The sequence below is a fragment of the Mercurialis annua genome, linkage group LG1-X, assembly GCF_937616625.2.
Source record: "Mercurialis annua linkage group LG1-X, ddMerAnnu1.2, whole genome shotgun sequence".
NCBI lineage: Eukaryota > Viridiplantae > Streptophyta > Magnoliopsida > Malpighiales > Euphorbiaceae > Mercurialis > Mercurialis annua.
The window spans coordinates 56867347-56886502 of record NC_065570.1 but is presented as its reverse complement, the minus strand read 5'-3'; the positions used below and the strand labels follow the sequence as shown (position 1 = coordinate 56886502).

General features: G+C 33.2%; 3 protein-coding genes across 4 annotated transcripts; 1 reads left to right on the top strand and 2 right to left on the bottom strand.

Moving 5' to 3' along the window:
• The first annotated feature begins 808 nt into the window (after positions 1-808).
• On the top strand, positions 809-7745 carry LOC126666025 (uncharacterized). Its single transcript, XM_050358969.2, is given in 18 exon segments — positions 809-1260; positions 1996-2355; positions 2449-2589; positions 2721-2853; positions 2968-3081; positions 3166-3239; positions 3317-3391; positions 3888-3980; positions 4179-4239; positions 4555-4887; positions 5302-5428; positions 5508-5607; positions 5939-6008; positions 6098-6250; positions 6375-6470; positions 6795-7114; positions 7208-7432; positions 7435-7745. Coding segments are annotated over 18 exon segments (2586 nt in total). The 5' UTR covers positions 809-1182; the 3' UTR covers positions 7468-7745.
• Positions 7746-9135: 1390 nt separating this feature from the next.
• Positions 9136-10305, bottom strand: LOC126666027 (pathogenesis-related thaumatin-like protein 3.5). The gene is made up of 2 exons (XM_050358971.2): positions 10156-10305; positions 9136-10020 (listed from the first exon to the last, which is right to left on the bottom strand). Exons 1-2 carry the CDS (start codon positions 10208-10210, stop codon positions 9323-9325), a joined length of 753 nt encoding a protein of 250 aa, XP_050214928.1. The 5' UTR covers positions 10211-10305; the 3' UTR covers positions 9136-9322.
• Positions 10306-16029: 5724 nt separating this feature from the next.
• Positions 16030-19156, bottom strand: LOC126664807 (probable 1-acyl-sn-glycerol-3-phosphate acyltransferase 4). Of its 2 annotated transcripts, none has more exons than XM_050357366.2 (4): positions 18833-19156; positions 17652-18232; positions 17415-17545; positions 16030-16594 (listed from the first exon to the last, which is right to left on the bottom strand). In XM_050357366.2, exons 2-4 carry the CDS (start codon positions 18194-18196, stop codon positions 16155-16157), a joined length of 1116 nt encoding a protein of 371 aa, XP_050213323.1. In that variant the 5' UTR covers positions 18197-18232; positions 18833-19156; the 3' UTR covers positions 16030-16154. The 2 variants fall into 2 exon arrangements, with proteins under 2 accessions (XP_050213323.1, XP_050213322.1); XM_050357365.2 differs by having other exon boundaries at positions 17652-18271; positions 18833-19155.

The following is a 19156-nucleotide window of genomic DNA, read 5'->3' as shown; positions in this document are numbered from 1 at the left end:
GTTAATAAATGCTCTTTAAACTAAAACATAGAGTCATTTATTAGGAATGGATAAATTAGGAAGATAATAATTAAAATCATATTGAAATTCTAAATGAACAACTATTTAGAGAAATATATTTTACTAAATGGACAATTAAAAAAGAATGGAGGGAGTATTTTTTTTTAATAATTAAAAAAAAAACGTTAAAGGATAACTTAATTTTTCTTCTGGCCTTGATCAATTCTTTTTGTCAAAATAAAATAAAATAAAATAATATCATTAAACTTAAGCTCGTGTTGTCCAAATGAACAACAATCAAAACAAGTTAAATTTGATTAACGTACGAATTCAAACCAAATTCTTATTGAGCTGGACAACCATTCAATTCAAATATGAAACTTTTACTCTTAGTAAAACAAATAAAATATATAATTGGACTTTAGATTAATAATATAAAACGAGTTTTATACATTATTGGAAATTTTCAAACACCTAGTAAATTTATTACTTATATTATATAGTAGTAAATGTAATAAAAGTAAAGTAGGATGACGGTCTCTGCAGGTATACCCACCCAACTATAACATGACATGATATTTACCTGCTTCCGTTGTAATTACAGAAAAAGAAGAAGAATATAAATGGCAATTTAGTAAATCTTAGCATTACGTGTAGATCAAACAGACATTACACAGGGTCGATGTTTTATATACTGCAATTAGAATAGCATAAAATAAAATAAAAATCAAGAAAAGGTAAATTTACGAATTAAATAATAAAAAAGATTATCAAGTGTACCCAACCCACCCAATCCATTTGATTTTGATTAAAAATTAAAAATTTCAATTATTATTTGTTGCTTCGTTCTGTCTTCACTGTCACTGTTTCTCTTTCATTTCCCTTCCCAAACAAAGAAACACCAAACTCTTACAACTCAAAAATCTCCCATTTCAACTTTACTTTTACACACAGAATAGAACAGCAGGTTATGTTGAATGTGAGTGAAACCCTCAGCATTTTCTTCTAAACCAAACACTCACAGATTGGAAAAATTATTTTATTATTTAATCTTGTAAATTTAAGCTCTTTCTAAAATGCGGGAACGCCGGTGTTTCTTCAAGGTGTTAAGACCGATCGGAAATTTGCCGGCGATTTAATGGAAACTTCTACACTGTTAAGCGGTGCCGTTTTTGTCGTCTCATGGAGGTGTTTTGCCAGTGTGGGAGTACTACTTCATGTTCGCTCCCTAAGCTCAGATTCGCCGTCGTTGTTTTCGAGGTTCGCCCTTTTTATTTTTCTATTTTTTCAAGGTATTTTAGTTGGTAGTGATTGGTAGTTTTACTGAGAATTTGAGCGGAACCTTAGAATAATCTGAGATTGTATTTTTGTTTCACTGTAAAAAGTAGCAGTTGAAGTAATTGTTAGATTTCAGTGATTTTGTTTCTTAGTTCATTCTTTTTTATTTCCTTTTTCTTAGGGTTTACAATTGGGGATTAGCTCTAATTAGTGAACTTATGTGGCGTTGTTGATTTTTTATTTTTTTCTTTATTTATTATGAAAAATCTTCTGTTTGTTTGATCACTATCTTTTTATTTCTTTCCCTTTTTATCATTTATTTAATCTTAACTTCTTGTTTTTAGGTCACTTTTCACTCTTTGAAGATTGAACATATGGTTTAGGAAAATAAATACTTTCCTTTTAACCTTTAAATGAACTGGCAACATTATTTATCCCCCAGTTTTAGTCTAGTGTTAAACAATTTGGATCATATTACAATAATTGAGTGTTGTGTGAAGTTGTAGTTAAGCTAATTTGAGCTCATGGAGTATAAAGTTCTCATCTTTTCTCTGGTATAAGTTATGTGAATTTCGCTGTTAGTCTGATCTTTACCAAAGCTGTATTTTTTTTAATCTTTACTTTTATCTGAAGTTTGACGCTCTCCGTTTTATGATCAGACAAACTCTTGTGGGCTCTGAATAACATACATATATCTTTTTTCTTTGCCTGTAACAGATTGCAATATTGATATTTTTATGCTTTCAACCTGCTAATGCTGACCATCAAGAAGACCATGTACAGTGGCAAGGCCAAGAAAGAGGAAGTGGAAATATCATCTCACATTCATGTATTCATGACCAGATAATTGAACAGAGGAGACGACCTGGTAGAAAGGTGTACTCTGTTACCCCTCAGGTTTATGATCATTCTGGTATATATAAATCCCTTCATCATAAAGGAAGGGCATTGCTTGGAGTTTCAGATTTCCATGTGCAGCAAAAGGATGTAAAGCAACCTGTTAGAATTTTTTTAAATTATGATGCTGTTGGCCATTCTCTAGATAGAGATTGCAGAAAACTTGGTGACATTGTCAAGGTTGGCCTTATGCTTTATTTGCTTACAATGGTGCTTATATTGGTTGGGACTATATGGCTGATATGGTCTTTGTTTCTTGTTTCTTTTTATCAGCTTGGAGAACCTCCTGTGACTTCTCTTCCTGGGAATCCTTCTTGCAGTCCTCACAGTGATCCTCCAATTCTCGGTGACTGCTGGTATAACTGCACTTTGGATGATATATCTGGGGAGGATAAAAGGCGTCGTCTTCATAAGGTCAATTGTTTGTTTTGCTTCTAAATGCTCATGTAAATTCAAAAACCTTACATTTGTTGAGGAATGAAATTCTAGTGACTAAAACAAAAGAATTTTCAGTCAAGCAATATTTAGAAATCACTTCCATGCAGGCTTTGGGGCAGACGGCTGACTGGTTTAGGAGAGCACTTGCTGTTGAACCTGTGAAGGGAAACTTGCGGTTAAGTGGATATTCTGCTTGTGGGCAAGATGGGGGAGTTCAACTTCCACGTGAATATGTGGAAGGTAACTTCTGTACACTTTGTTGTCTTTGGCTTACTGGATGCCTCATTTTCCAGTCTAACTTATAGCGGAAAGTCTATATTCAAATAACCTTTATTTTTCAATCTAATTCCGCAGAGGGTGTGGCTGATGCGGACTTAGTTTTGTTGGTAACTACAAGACCTACCACTGGTAACACTCTTGCATGGGCAGTGGCATGCGAACGTGATCAATGGGGCCGTGCAATTGCTGGTAAATTCTATTGAGCATGTTTTTAGTTTATAATTTCTAACTCACAGATACAGTAGAAATCTGAACGACATGTTTCTTTTGCAGGACATGTAAATGTCGCTCCTCGCCATTTAACAGCTGAGGCTGAGACTTTACTTTCAGCCACTCTGATTCATGAGGTCACACAGCTATCAAATTTATGTGATTTCTAAAGTATGGAAGTTTTTTCATGTACTGAGCTGTTGGGTTTTTCCAGGTTATGCACGTTCTTGGTTTTGATCCCCATGCCTTTGCCCACTTCAGGGATGAGAGGAAAAGAAGGCGGGGTCAGGTAGATACTCTGATGCATACTCTCAATGAAATAAGTCAGTTTCTAAGAAAACCAGCCAGTTGATGAATTTGCTCATATAATATTTGAAGTTTGCACCACAATAACGAGGATTACTATGTACTCCCTCCGTCCCAATAAAGTTGTCCACTTTGAGAAATTTTTTTGTCTCAAAACTCGTCCACTTCCAAAAAATAACAATTTTAAAACTCAATCTTCCTATTCTACCCCTATTTAAATTCCACTAATAAAATAAGTTGAAAGTGGACCCTATATTAAATAAGGGTATTATAAGAAAAGTGGAGAAAAAAGTATAAAATCCATAACAATAATTATGTTTTCTTAAATTATGTGATAAAGGCAGTATCTTGCTTATTTTTTCTCATCTGAGATTCAAAGAAACCTTCTTTCCCTCTTTCAAGTTCATTTTCCGCTCAGAAGTTTATTTATTGTAATTGAAATTTGAAGTTAACAATTGCATGTCATGTTCTACTTTCAGGTTACTGAACAAGTCCTTGATGAAAAACTTGGGCGGATGGTAACTCGTGTTGTGCTTCCAAGGGTTGTCATGCACTCCCGACATCATTATGGGGTAGTTATTTTCATTTAAATTTTTGTTTGCAGATTATACATTAGTGTTATGATCATTCACTTCTATTTGTTTGGTTATTGTCTGGGAGGTCGGCGGCTAAAAATGCTTACACTTTAAAATAATCTCTGGTTATGTGTAAATTAATTTATTTTAATTTCTTTTGCAACATAAGCTAATGACGAGCTCTCTTTCTGGCAGGCATTCTCTGAGAATTTTACTGGTTTAGAACTTGAAGATGGGGGAGGACGTGGCACATCAGGTTTTGCTTCCTTTGATCTTTCTGTACTCATTCACTCTTAATTTATCTACAAATTCAGAACCAATGGATGTATTGGCAGTTGGGATTTCCACTTAACAATGCAAAAACTATATGAAAATCCATGTGTTGTGTACCAAATGATGTATAGAAACAGATTTATAGAGCAAGTAGCTTAAGAAAAATGCTTTGAATTTGAGCTGTAGTTACATGCTATTGCTGTTAAAAATATATCCTGAAATTGATTATATAAACTCTGATTTTGTGTAAATGGTTAGCAACTTTTTGATCATTACTTGTTCGATAACTTGCCTGCAGGGTCACACTGGGAAAAAAGGCTTCTGATGAATGAGATTATGACAGGATCTGTAGATACACGGTCTGTAGTTTCAAAAATGACACTGGCTTTATTGGAGGATAGTGGGTGGTACCAGGCTAATTATAGTATGGCAGACCGTCTTGACTGGGGTCGAAATCAAGGAACTGAGTTTGTTACCTCCCCTTGTAATCTCTGGAAGGCTGCATACCATTGCAACACTACCCAGTTGTCTGGTTGTACATACAACAGGGAGGCTGAGGGTTACTGCCCTATTGTAAGTTATAGTGGGGACCTCCCTCAGTGGGCTCGCTACTTTCCACAGCCAAATAAAGGTGTGTTTCAGAGCATTGTATTTTATGGCCTTGTTTTGCTCTTAGTTTCTCTTACCTGCTCCATTAAGATCAAGTGTCCAATGTTGTCATTCATGTATTGGGGGAGCTGTTTATGACCTTCACTATTCGTATTATGGGTTTTCCACTTTTTGATATATGATTCAACAAGTCCAGAATTTTATTTTGAGGGCTCATCGATGTAAAATTGCTGGAGTTCTTTTGCTGGTTTTAAACCTTAATACGTTGTGCATTCCTTGTTTTTAGCTGCATTCTTTTTTATATACTAACTTATGTATTTTGTCGATGGTTCCCTGAGAGTTCAATAATTATGTAGCTGTGGCGATATGTTAGTGGACAAAAATTTGATCTGAGCTGGCTTATTGTTTTAGTTAACTTCTATTGCTGGGCATGCAGGTGGACAGTCTTCATTGGCTGATTATTGCACTTATTTTGTGGCCTATTCTGATGGATCATGCACAGACACTAATAGTGCAAGGGCGCCTGACAGAATGTTGGGTGAAGTTCGAGGGAGTAGCTCCAGGTAAATGTTAATACCCTGGATGAACCTAAAAGGATTATGATATATGATGTTAATAAATTTTCGTTTAATGTATACGTAGGTGTATGGCTTCATCATTAGTACGCACCGGATTCGTCCGTGGTTCTGTGACGCAAGGAAATGGCTGTTATCAGCACAGATGTCTTAACAACTCTCTCGAGGTATGCATTGGAGCTCTGATGCATTTGATTTTCCCTGCATCTCTAGCTGCCATATTCAAAATACTTTGCAGTTTGCACTATGAAAAAGAATCAATCTGAAATCTGGAAGATTTATGGTGTAATTGAGATCATTTTCATTAGCAATGAGAAACAATTTCACTGAATTTCTCCTGGAAAATTAACAATTTCGGAAATGGAGTGCGGTGGGTTTACCGGAGTATTCAAGCAAGCCTTAAAAAGTAGACATTGAAAAATTTCTGTGTTCCTTTTTCTTGTTATTCTATCCTTGCTTCTATTATATATTCTTGCTATTCTGACAGTGTTCTTTTAGGTTGCCGTGGATGGTATTTGGAAAACATGTCCACAAGCTGGTGGAACGGTGCAGTTTACTGGCTTTAATGGTAATTATGCGGTTTTATCTATTGAGTGATTTTATTACATATTGAAACCATTTTTCATATCTTCCTATGCTGTGTGTTTTTACCTGCAGGTGATCTAATTTGCCCTGCTTACCATGAACTTTGCAGTACTGGCTCTGTTTCTGTACTTGGGCAATGCCCTAATTCTTGTAAATTTAATGGGGACTGTATTGATGGAAAGTGCCACTGTTTCCTTGGATTTCATGGTCATGATTGCAGTAAACGTGAGCATCTACTTCCTATCATATGCCACTTTAGAGTTGATTGATTGGATGAAACTCAGATATCTATTATGGATTCTTTTGATATTATAACTTAAAGATTTTTTTCTTCTATTTTTTGCTGCAGGCTCTTGCCCTGGTAATTGCAATGGGCGGGGTATGTGCCTTTCAAATGGGGTCTGTAAATGTGAAAATGGTTACGCTGGCATTGACTGCTCGACTGGTAAATATGATCTTCCCCTTTTTTTCCTTCGAAAATTTACGTGTTCTGAGTAGGTCTTCTGCTATATAACTGAACTAAGTTAAGTAAGATTATCTTAGGTGAACAGAAATTGACCAAGTTGAGCATGGCAGTGGTCTCATTTTGTATTACATCATGTGGATTTACATAATGCTTCCATCTCCAATAAACTTATGGCATTAGTTTATAAATTACCTAGACTGCATGCTAGAATGTTCTGAATGTGTATATTTATGTTTTTTGTAAATTTAATAATACATAAAATGAATATTAACAAACCACTGAACTTCATTGTGTTAAATGCAGCTGTATGTGATGAACAATGCAGCCTTCACGGTGGGGTCTGTGACAATGGAGTTTGTGAATTCCGATGCTCAGACTATGCAGGCTATACTTGTCAAAATAGCTCGTCACTTCTCTCTAGTCTTTCAGTTTGCAGAAATGTCCTTGAGAGCGATATTTCTGGACAACATTGTGCACCCAGCGAACCAAGTATCTTGCAGCAGCTAGAAGAGGTGGTTGTAATGCCAAACTACCACCGATTATTCCCTGGTGGCGCTCGAAAGTTATTTAACATCTTTGGCAGTAGCTACTGCGACACAGTGGCGAAAAGACTAGCGTGCTGGGTAAGCTACCTGTCTCTGCTTAAATATACGCTCTGCAATAATGTTCTGCAGATACATGAAGCTCATATTATAATTTTTATTCTGTATGACCAGATCTCCATCCAAAAATGCGACAAGGATGGCGATGACAGGCTACGAGTATGCCATTCAGCATGTCAGTCGTATAATTTAGCGTGTGGAGCATCACTCGATTGCTCAGATCAAACCCTGTTTAGCAGTGAAGAGGAAGGTGAGGGTCAGTGTACGGGGTCTGTAGAGACGAAAGTTACATGGTTGAATCGTCTGGGGATTAGGTTCTATTCTAGCAATAGTTCGTCGTCAAAGGGACGTCTGTAAAATATAGGCAGTTGTAGTTTTTCTTTTTCCGCCGTTTTTTTACCTACCCTTCATAATTATTTTGGGTTGTAATATTTCTAGGGCTCCATTTTAGGAAGTAGCGCGTAGCGGGGACGTGCCTTAGATGTAGATGGTGGTTGTCCTTAGCGATCCATGATATATCATTTGAGAAATTTGGGTGGGAGTGGGTTTTCAAAGAAGAAAGCCCCTTTGTAGAGAATTGAAAATGTATGCAAAATTTGAAAAAAGAGCTTTGTTATATTATCAGAGGTACGGCCGAAGGCCTTTAAAGAAATGTATCTTTTCATATATAAAATTCTTGGCATTGATGCCGCAAATTGCTAAATCCTGCTACTAAAATCCAATGCCAAAGTCTCTCAAACTAGAACTAAATCTGCGTTTGTTTGAAAATGAATTTTACAAAACTTTACATAATTCATTTGTAAATTAATATGATGACTGTTTGATTTATTTATTTTATTAATTTGTGTAGAATTGATATTCACATAAACTAGGAAAAAGGGTCATATATGTCTCTAATATTTGTGCAAAGATCACTTATGCCTTATAATTCGGAAAGGTGCAAACGAGTTATTAGCGTTTTATAATGTGCTACTTAATGTCCTCATACTTAACACATTAAGTGCATTTATGATCTTTTTGCAAAAAACGTTAGTGGCCTGAAGGAGTCCATTTAAAAACGTTAATGGCATGTTTGCACCTTTTCAAACCATGAGAGCGTAGGTGATCCTTGGTTCAGATGTTAGGGGTATCAATGACTTTTCCCCTAGGTAGCACGGAAACGGAAACGGGCTACGGAAACGATACGAAACGGACACGGGGAAACGAAAATTTTTCAAAATGAAGGACACGAAACGTGGGGGAAACGTGTAAATAACAAAAATGTAGGGATATATTTATAAAAATATTATCTAAATATTTATGATATTTAATAAAATAATTCATTTTAATATACTAAATATTTAAAATTTTATAAATATATAAAAAAATATAATATAATTCAACACAAATAAGTATATTTCATGTATTGTGGGCAATGCGAATGTAAAATTTATGGGTAACTAGTTAAATTTTTTTATTTGTGGGTAATAATTTTAATTTTTTTACAAATTTTTAATTTTTATTATTTACGGAAACGACCCGAAACGTTTCGTACGGGTGTCCAAGAGTTTCCGGTTTCCGAAACGTTTCCGAAACGGGAAACGCAACTTTGTCGAAGTTTCCGTGCTTCTTAGCTTTTCCCTATAAACTAAATTGATTTGATAATGAAATACATTTATTATTTGATTTGGATAAAAATTAGAGTTGAGTTCTGGAGCGTATGGTTCCCAATCCCACCAGCTAGTTACTGGAGCTTTTCCTTGGCAAGTTAAATAAGAGTCGCATCAGCTATCAAAACATATGAACTTACTGCCCAAGTGCCCTGCCTTCCATCTCAAACTCTAATCTCTAATTAGTCATAATATGATATTAATGTACTTATAAGAATGAGTTGATTTAATAAATAATAATTAAGTGCTTCATTTTAATTAAATAACACAAGAAACGTAGCTCAAATTTTGGAAGCATATTTTAACCTAACCACCCTGCTCTTTCTCCTTGTCAAGAACCAAAATCATTTTTTTAACAAACCGGCCATATAAAATTAATTGTCAAAAACAGCATAAGAGTAAAATATTCTCCATTAATTACCTTGGCAAACCAATCAATAGCAAGACCAATAACTCTTAACCGTACAATTATTAATGACCCTGTAGATTATATAAAAACTCTACTCATTCACAAAAACAAAACAGAAAACATAAAAAAATAAAATAAAATAGAGCAGTCCAAGAACTGCATGAGATCAAATCATGTAGACCCAGTTGGACAAAATGTAATCAAGTAATCCGACCCGGAGCAAGTGCAAGTACTTGAGGCATCATCATAAGCATAGCTATAAGCAGAAGGACATGCATTCTTGAACAACGCCGAGTACTGCGTCGGTGAGCAAGTCTGTGGTGTCGAGTGATCGCCGGTGCAACAAAACTCCGGCGCATTAAACGCCGCGCAGGCGCTCTTACAAGCAACGGTAGAACCTGAAACTGAATCCAAAACCCGTAACTCTGGCGGGCAATTGGCATTAAGATCCGCATGACAACCTGCATATTGGCAATTACCGGAACCCCCCAATGCCTTGACACCTAAGCCAACATTATAACCATCAACTAAGCTAACATCATAGAAATCCATCTGGCTAGGGTTTGGTGCAATAGTAAACTCAGCCAGACTGACTGGTGGAGCTCCACCGCCGGTACACTTCAATCTACCATAGCAGTCACCGGTAGCGCACGTGCCATTCCCTGAGGCATCAAATGTGCAGCCAGTTCGCCCCCAGAATCTGCCAGACCATGTGGGTGGAGCTTGGAGTTGGAGTGACGAGCCAGGTGGCAATGCAAAACCACCGTCACCCAGGGCTGCGGCGCCGTTTCCAGAGAGAGTTCCGGGCCAGACCATGTAGCTGCAACGGTTTTCAAGAGTGAAAACCATAGCATTGGTGATATAACTGCCTGCAAATTTGACAAAATTAATATTAACAAATTATAATCAAGATTCTAAACTATTGAAAGCTTATGAATATATGATCTTGAAAAAATAATTACACTAAACTAAAGTTCAAGAAAAAAAGTGATGCAATAAATTACCTAAAGAGAAAAGAAACAGGAGAAGAGAACAGCATGAGGTAATGGTGGTCGCCATTTTTTGGGGTTTAGATGTCAAAATATTACCGGAGAAGCAATTTAGAGAATGGTTAGAGCGGTTGTGGTTGAGGTGGTGGAGTGAAACTTATGATATATATATAGGGATCGGATCTTTGATTTTAATTATTTAGGCACCCAATCTTTCTCTTTTTCACATTTTAATTATTTTGCTATCTTTTCGTGACCTCTATAACATTATATTTGTTCTCTTTCAGGCCATCTCTTTTTTATTTGCTTAATCAGGAGTATTTTCTTCATTTTTCTTGCTTACACATCGGATTATTATTAATTTCTTAGGTACGTAATTCAAAACATTATTTCCTTTAGTACAATTATTAATTTGGAGGAATTTTTTAAAATTTCCTACTCAATTCCTTGGCCATATTTTTCTAATAAATGTCCTCTTTTTGGCTGCACATATATATTATTCCTATTCTAAAATTTTCCAATATTGAAAGTAAAATGTATGATTTCCTATTGAAGTGAATATCTGCAATTACACTAAGCATGCATTGGGTATTAATTACTAAATAAATACAATATTTTCATGATTAATCAATAATTCACTGCAGACCAAACATGTTTTTCTAACAACTTATTAGTAAATTAATTATATAATAATGGCAAAAGAAACTCTAATGATTTAAATAATGCTTTAACATTTCCAATCTAATATTATTATTGTCATAATTATTATTATTATTTCGGTGAAGCTAGTTAAATTTGAGTAATACTATTTAATCCACCTTATTTTAGCACATGATGTGGCAACAAGTTAATGGATGAATTATTATTTTTGAGCTATATGCTTTATTTATTTATTTTAAATGAAAATTTAACATGTAAGAAAGGAAATAAAAAGTGGTATAAATTGGAAGGATATTAAATATTTTCCATATCAAATTCATAAGAGGAAATTTTTTGTTTATACATGATTTATGATAGAATATTATGAATTTAATATTTTAATGACAATATGTTTTATGTGAGATAGATTAATAGAGAATTCGGTCTAAATTAAAAATTCCTGGTATAATATGAGTGATTCAAATTATAGATATTACAATTCTAGAAATAACTTCAGTAAAAAATTAAATTATAACTAGTTAGTTAACTTTTTTTTAGCGCCTATACAGCTTCAGAGTTGAGAAATTAATTAATAATAATAATAATAAGTTTTAAGCAATACTTAGCAGAAATGGGCATCAACTCACGTGAGAAGAAGGAGTGCCCAAGACAAAAACCGATCCCCTCACGTGGCAAACATCAGCACACACAACCTCCAACTCTCACACGTTTTAGGCGGTTGCAACTTAAAAACACCGCACGTGCTCCCTCCACTCTCCTAGATTTACTTTCACTTCTCCATGTCCAACTATAATGTAGATTTCATTTTCCCACTCAAATTATTCACTTGTTTTCTTACTTGATTTTTAAAATAGAATTTTTAGTAAATAAGGAAAATTATCGTACAAACTCTCTCTTTACTCTCTAACAAACCCTAACTGCCTAGAATTTTTTTCTTATTTCTTCTTCGACAGCCGTCAATGACTTAATTTTTCTATTGACGACAGCCACCCATTTATTTATGTTATTTTAATTTCATAAAATATAATAAATAGTCAATTCTTTTTCATTTTTTTGATGGTCACGAAGCGCAATTCAGTTATCAAGAAGCGAAGATAGATTGAAGATCTTTCATCAACAAAATGGATTCGTCTATGAGCTATACTAGTTTTATTATTTTTTATTATTTGTCTTTTTTATATGAATATTTTATTTTGTCCTTTCTTTATGAAAGGTTTGTTATCATTTCTCTGTGAAAAGGTTTGTTGTCTCGTTTTTAGAAGGAGTTATGATCAAGTGTTGATTGAATCGGATACTGTGAGTTTGCGGGTGATTAGAGAAGTTTGAACGAAGAGCGATTGAAGATTACACTTAATTCGCGAAACAGTTAGTAATTTATTTTTATTTTTGTAAATAAGATTTGCGAATCAGCTGTTCCATGTCAGGTCATCGGGTTTAGTTTCAAACGTAACTGTTTCATATTCAATTTAATGAGATCCGATGAATTCAAAAAAAAAAATAGAATTTTTAGTTATTCCTTCCGTTTTTTTCCTTGTCTACTTAATTAAATATTTTATTTCTAATTGTTTATTTTTTAAAATTTTAATGTGACTTTATCTATTTTCTTTTAAATTTACCTCTTTTTAATAAATAACTCTATAAGTTAATTTACAATATATTTATTAATTATTAAAATTATATTAGCATTTAGTCTTAAAATTTAAAATAATATATATAATTTTAGCTAAATGGACAAGTAAAAAAATGAAGGGATAAGTAAAAAATTCGGCTATGTTTTGGTGCCAATTACTTTTGATTAAAGCTCAAATTTATAATATCAAAATTTAAAATAATTCAATTGATTCCTACCCAATAAATGATATTTAAAATCCCTTTTGAACTTGTTGAACTACAGTAGACCCCTAATATATTTAATAAATTAATAATTTTAATAAATAATAAAAAATTGAGGGAACCAACTTCATTCCACGTCGGATAATTAATAATTCTATTATTTAATAATTAATAAAATTTAAAATATATTCCATATGAATATTCATTATTAGAGAGGTTTTTTTTATAGTATATAACAATTGATGATTTATTTAGGGCAATACTAATCTTGATCTGAAAGGTGGAAGCTGAAATATTATCAAATTATGACTTTCTTGTTCATTTAAAAAAAATTCAAGAAAAGTTATTAGATGAGCAAGTAAAAGTAAGTGAAATATCCTTAATACAACAAGATATTAGAAATTATTTTACTTCATGAGAATTTATTTATTGGTTTAATCAAGTTGATAATTTTTTAACTGAATATAAAGTTTTTTTTATTGAGTGAGTGATTGTTAAGTGTATTTAGTTGGCTTGTAAATAATATGATATTAATATTAGGTTTACGAATGCAGGTGCTTTTAAAAAATATTTTATACGTTTTATAATTTTTTTTGTACAAGTTCAATAAATTAATAATTCTAATAATTAATAATTTTTTATTATCATCATGTATATTAATTATTAGAAAGTCGACTGTAGTCAAATATTCAATTTTGGAAAAGAAGGAGTCTTAATTATTAGATTTTGCAGTTCTGAAAAATAAATTTTGCTAATTAAGTAGTCAATATAAAATTTTAAATAAAAATATGAATGTAAGAGTGATAAAATTGGCACATTAAATATTGAATATATTTACAACGAAATTGTTGAATTAATAGAAATTTACAAACTTTGAAAGTTTTGTATTAACTTATAAAAAATAAAATAAAAGTTTGATTTTTTTGAACCATTAAGCCGTAGTTAAATTACATAACCGATGCTTAATAATATATTTTATAAAAATACAATAAACATAATCTTTAAATTTCATTTCAAACCATGTACAAGGGAATGGCAAAGACTAAAATTACAACGAAGATGCAGACATAATATATCTCGACTATGGAATTATTAACTAAATTTGGTCAATTGCCATTTCAACATATTAATAAAAACATTGGACGACTTTCAAGAAATACTGAATTATTGATTTAGTAGTACAAACTACAAAGTCTATCGGTTGCTATATTAGACGAGTCTTGATGCAAACATTATCTTTCGTTAAACTTCCATTTTCATACAAATTGGGTCCTTTTCTTCCCCCACTTAAATGCGGGTTCATACTTGAATTTAAAATGTTATTTTCTATCCAATTTAGATTTTGCACCAAGTTTCAACTTAGGCATATGTCTAGACTTTGGCTGGGAATATTAAGATTTTTGTCATTACTAATCCACAATTTTAATTCTATTATCGTACTCTGATTTAAAAGATTTAGTTTTATATATAATCAACTTCACTCGATTGATTCTACCGACGTGACAACTATTGAATAGTTGTTTATCGTAGCTTAAATTCACCCAATTGATAAAAAGAAAAGATAAATATAAGAAAAACAATCATTTTTCCAAATAAAGACACAAAAATCAATATCAATTGATTCAATTTAGCAAAATAAAAACAAAAACAAAATTAAGGCTTATAATTGATAATAACATTAAATACTTTGACTTCATAGGTGATTAGGCCTAAAAATAATGAGATAAATTAGGGAAATAAGAAGTGGATAGCTGATTCATGGCGGTGCATGGCATTACCTAATAGTTTAATAAGAAATCTGTAGCATCATAAAAAACCCTAATACACGCTAACAAAAAACACACACAACAAATCTAAGATCATATGTTCCTCTGTTTGGTATAGTTCCAACCAATTGTTCTGATATTTTTTTTTTCATTCTAAAATGACGATAATTCAATTGAATCTATTTTATTTTGGCCAAATCCTCTAAAAATACCAAACTTCTATGATCTTTATTAGTTATGACCAAACCTTTTAAAACGGCAAATATAACCAGTTTTAACAATTGTGTTTCTTTTATAGCCAAATTCAAATAAATCGATTTTCTTACTAATATGAGAGCCATTTATATAAATCACAATAAAATATCAAATCGTTGCGTTTTGTGTCACAATTAAAGGTTTAATCACAATTAAAAAACGAACCAATTCAGAAATGGCTATAAAAGGTACAAAATATTAAAAAAGCTGATTATATTTGCCAATTTTTAAAGTTTTGGTCATAAGTGACATAAATCGCAAAAGTTTAGTATTTTTTAGAGGTTTGGCCTTTTGTTTTTGTTGCAAAGGATTGGTAGAATGAAACAGGGTGATCAAAGACACCAAGAAGATGAGCAAATCATTGATAGCTAACTAGCACAAAAAACTCGAAAAAGTTGTATTTTTTTTCAAAATATTTCAACATTTGAAACTCTCAAAAATTCGTACAAAATGTTGCGGGTCTGTTTCGCAAATATTAAAAAACATACACACCCATTTGCCATAAAAAGACTTGAAAAAAAAGTAAACATAAATAAATAAAAAACCAATCACATACCAACAATATTTAGATTATGGTAATAGTAATTATAAACTATCTCCTCCGTTTTTTTACTATTCATTTAACTAAAATTGTACATACCAAAAATGTATTATTTTGTCTTAAATTATAAATATAAATACTAATATAACCCTATTAGTTAATAATTAATAATTAATAATTAATAATTAACAAATACTTTATAAATTGAAACATAGAGTCATCTAAGGAACGAGTAAATTTGAAAAATAATAATTAAACTCATTTTGAAAACCTAATTGGACAAATAATTATAGACAAATATACATATGATTTATTTTATTAATTATTATAAATATATAGTAATTTATTTGTATGAAACATATATATTTTTATAAATAAGATTTACAAATAAATTTCAATATTTGTATTACTATGCAATTTTTCACATTTCGTACATTTTTCATTTCTGTTTTCCATGCACCTTAGATTTTTTATTTTTGAGACGTGCACCTTAGATGGGAAGCAAGCATCCTTCAGGAATCAGGAGTTAGAAGGCATATACATAACTAATACGAATTATCAAATTTTCAGGACTAAAATCACTAGAAGGAGGTGAAAGGAGAAAAGGACGAAAAAATTACCTGTTACACCGGTCCACTTCCTGATAGCTTTTCACTGACCTTGCGTAGCCACACCACACCAGTCCAAATCATGGGCTGGAATAGCAGACTGAACCAGTACTAAACAACCAATCAATTCGATGGATCATGGACCTGTGCTCACTGATCAGCATTCCAAGTACTGGAACATACCTGCTGTGGGTAAGCTTCCACGCTCCAGCAACACAACCACACATTTCAACAGTTAAAATTCTGATTTTGTATTTACTTACACTCGAAATGAAATTCTACCAATTAGCATCCTTTACACAAGAGATCAACTAGTACTGTTGATCATCTTCTATAACAAGCTATTTAGCACTACATTTTCTTGTAACTAAACATACAGTTTAAAGAATCTACGATTGGCAATGGCCGAAGATCAAAGTAAGTAACTACGGTAAGAAAGGCACAAGCTAAACTTACATATATTTTGAACCAGATTGATGAGAAAAGGGTGAGATAAGTAAATATAGCGGTTAGGGATACTACGATGGTTATATTTATCAAGCATCTTAATGTAGAAATTTCTGCTTCTCTTCTTTCTTTAGGAAAATGGCCATGAGTTCTGAATTCCGACAGCAAATCATCCTTATGCTGGAAGGTATTCATTAACCAACTAGCAGCCTCACTGTCGGAAGCTGGAATGTCATCGATAGAGATGCGTTTAATATGCATGTGAACTTCAGCGGGATCTACACCAAATACATTGTCCAAAAAGGTAGGGCGCTGATGCTTGTATGCAATAGTTACATCATAAACTGCAGGTGTGCAAGACAAAATATACATCAGAAATCACCCGCAATAACTTCATAGAACATCGCCTCATTAGCATTTTTATTATATCAATCTGAGATAATTGTTGCCTTTCGCGAGTTTCTATATCGAAATCTCAGTGCAAATCCTGTTTTATATTATTCACCAAGAACAAGATCCGTATTGCTGAGGTATGCTAACCAAAAAGGGTTATAGCAGATCAGGTCTGGCACCATTCATAAACATGCCAGTTAAGTTTCCATTGTTTCATATAGTAATCTTTATTGTTTCAATTAAAGCAAATCTTCCTAACAGAACCGGTCCAAGTTAGAGGCCTGTTTCTGATGCCTCATCTTAAAAAGGGTGGAAGGGAATACTTTATTCTTAATTTAGTAGAGTTTCTGGAAGGTCTTGATGACAAAGACACAACAGAAAATCAATTAAGAAATATTATTTCAACTAAACGATAAACTAGTCCCTCAAAAAGATAGCCAGCCAATAAGTACATAAATCCTTTTCTGAAAACTGAATTGTACAAGAGTTCTACAATTTAAATATTTACTAGAGGTAGAGGTGACCATGACTTGCAAGGTTTACAAAATCATCTCATTTTTTTAGTCATTAAACAGTTGAAAAAACATACAAGATACCTCTTAAATGAGTAGTACAAATCAGCAAAGACAGTTTAAGTTGCATTGCTTGGTCATAATTATGATGAAACCTTTTTTTCTCTTATGAGAAAAATTTAGCACAATGTAGTTATGTATTTTGATACTATCATTTATATTCGACCACAATATAGATGTGAAAATAGTTTAAACAAACCTGCATCCAATGAGCCCTGAAGAACTTCCAAGCAAACACAAAAACCCCTTGATTTTGGAAGCAGCACATTCTTAAGCACGGGTAGTCCAACTTCAGCTGCAAATTTTTGACTCGCTATGCATTTCTTTTCCCTGTGTAAACATGTGAATCAAAATTAAAAAAGTGAACTATCAAAATCAAAATTTAAGCATGATTATACGGAACTTTAAGGAAGATAAAGGAAAACAGAGGCATTACGTAAAATCAGTTCCTTCAGGGAAAAGAGCAAGCCATAAGGAATCTCGAGGATCCTTAAAAGTTGAAAGCATTTGACGCATAACAGGTTCATCAACTTCCCACTTCCTATCAACCGATATGAACTCCAAAATGTGAAAACCCCAACCAAAGATAGGCAATTTCATCAAGCTACTCTTGAGAATATATTTCATAGAGCCTAAGAACCCTTTCCGCAGTGCCAGATTCCACAGATACATCCAATCAACCTCAGTTCTGTGATTGGCAATAAGCAAAACACGTTCTTCTGCCGGGACAGCATCCCCGGAAAAAACAACTTTCGTACCATTAATCTTTTCGAACAGAAAGGGCCACATAGACAACCAAATAGAGAAGATGAAGGAGGTCACTTTTCTGCGATAATGTATGGTAACAAACCGCGACAAGAAGGCGGACGGAGCACAATACACTAAGAACACAAACGCAGTAGAAACAAACACGAGTAGACATGCCACACCCCTTATCAACCTAAAAGGAGTTAAATTGCGGTGTTTCTTGGTAGCCTCCATTTCTTTTCAAAGAGACCTTCTTCCTCTTAAGGCTAGCTGCAATGCAATATGCCTCAGTGTCTGTGAGATGCCCCCCTAGGTTGTTACATATACATACAAAACATGAGAGAAACTGACACATGAGCAGAGATTAGGAGAGATGTCATAATGAAATCAAAGCATACGATGCCACTCATTATCAGACAACAGCCTACCTGTCAATTCAGTCCAACAGTACACCTTACGTTATCGGTTCTGTTGGTGCAAAAAGGTTAAGAGACAAGTTCATTTTTTTCTATTGAAAAAGTGAGCGAGATGCCATTAGAAAGCCTTAAATTCTAAAGTTTGTGAAACACGACAGGTTAGGTACTGCTAAAACGACAGCAAGTTAATCAAAACTTATTAGAGATGAACCCAAAAAAAAAGACATAATTAATGAACACTGCATCTGCAAGCAAGCAACAACAATTCCTCGAAAATAATAATATTAAAGAATGGAAAAACTGAGCAATTGTTTATTCAAATAAACTGATAAACTTAAACTGATATCGCGCTATTCGCAGTTGTTATTAAAGAATTTACTGGAATAAGAATTCCAAGGCTTAACACTGGGGAAAGTGATTGCAAAAGAAATCAAAAACAGAAATAAAGAAGTACCTTGGCATCCGGAGAGAAAGTCAACAGATGGGAAGGGAGAGATTGGGAAGAGATAAAGTGGGTATGAAGATAATAGTAGTAATATAAGGCCAATAAAACAGGCAACTGGTTCGTATTCAGAGAAAATAGGGCGGGGATAACAACAACACTGTCCACCTCACTATTCATTTTAATGACGACTTTCGTGTCTGCTTCCATTGGTCGGACTGGATTCGTTTCTGGGTGGCATTTTCTTTTCTTTTTTGTTTTTACCACTCTGCATTTGCTTCATTTGACCAGATCAACCTGTCCACACGTGCAACATTATGTTCCTCGTCCTTCGCT

Coding starts and splice junctions, on each gene's coding strand:
- LOC126666027 (XM_050358971.2), bottom strand. CDS start 10,210: ATGGCGACCACCATTACCTCATGCTGTTCTCTTCTCCTGTTTCTTTTC. Junction 10,021..10,155: donor CCTGTTTCTTTTCTCTTTAG/GTAATTTATTGC, acceptor TCAAATTTGCAG/GCAGTTATATCACCAATGCT.
- LOC126664807 (XM_050357366.2), bottom strand. CDS start 18,196: ATGGAGGCTACCAAGAAACACCGCAATTTAACTCCTTTTAGGTTGATA. Junction 17,546..17,651: donor CCTGAAGGAACTGATTTTAC/GTAATGCCTCTG, acceptor ATGTTTACACAG/GGAAAAGAAATGCATAGCGA. Junction 16,595..17,414: donor TCAGGGCTCATTGGATGCAG/GTTTGTTTAAAC, acceptor GCACACCTGCAG/TTTATGATGTAACTATTGCA.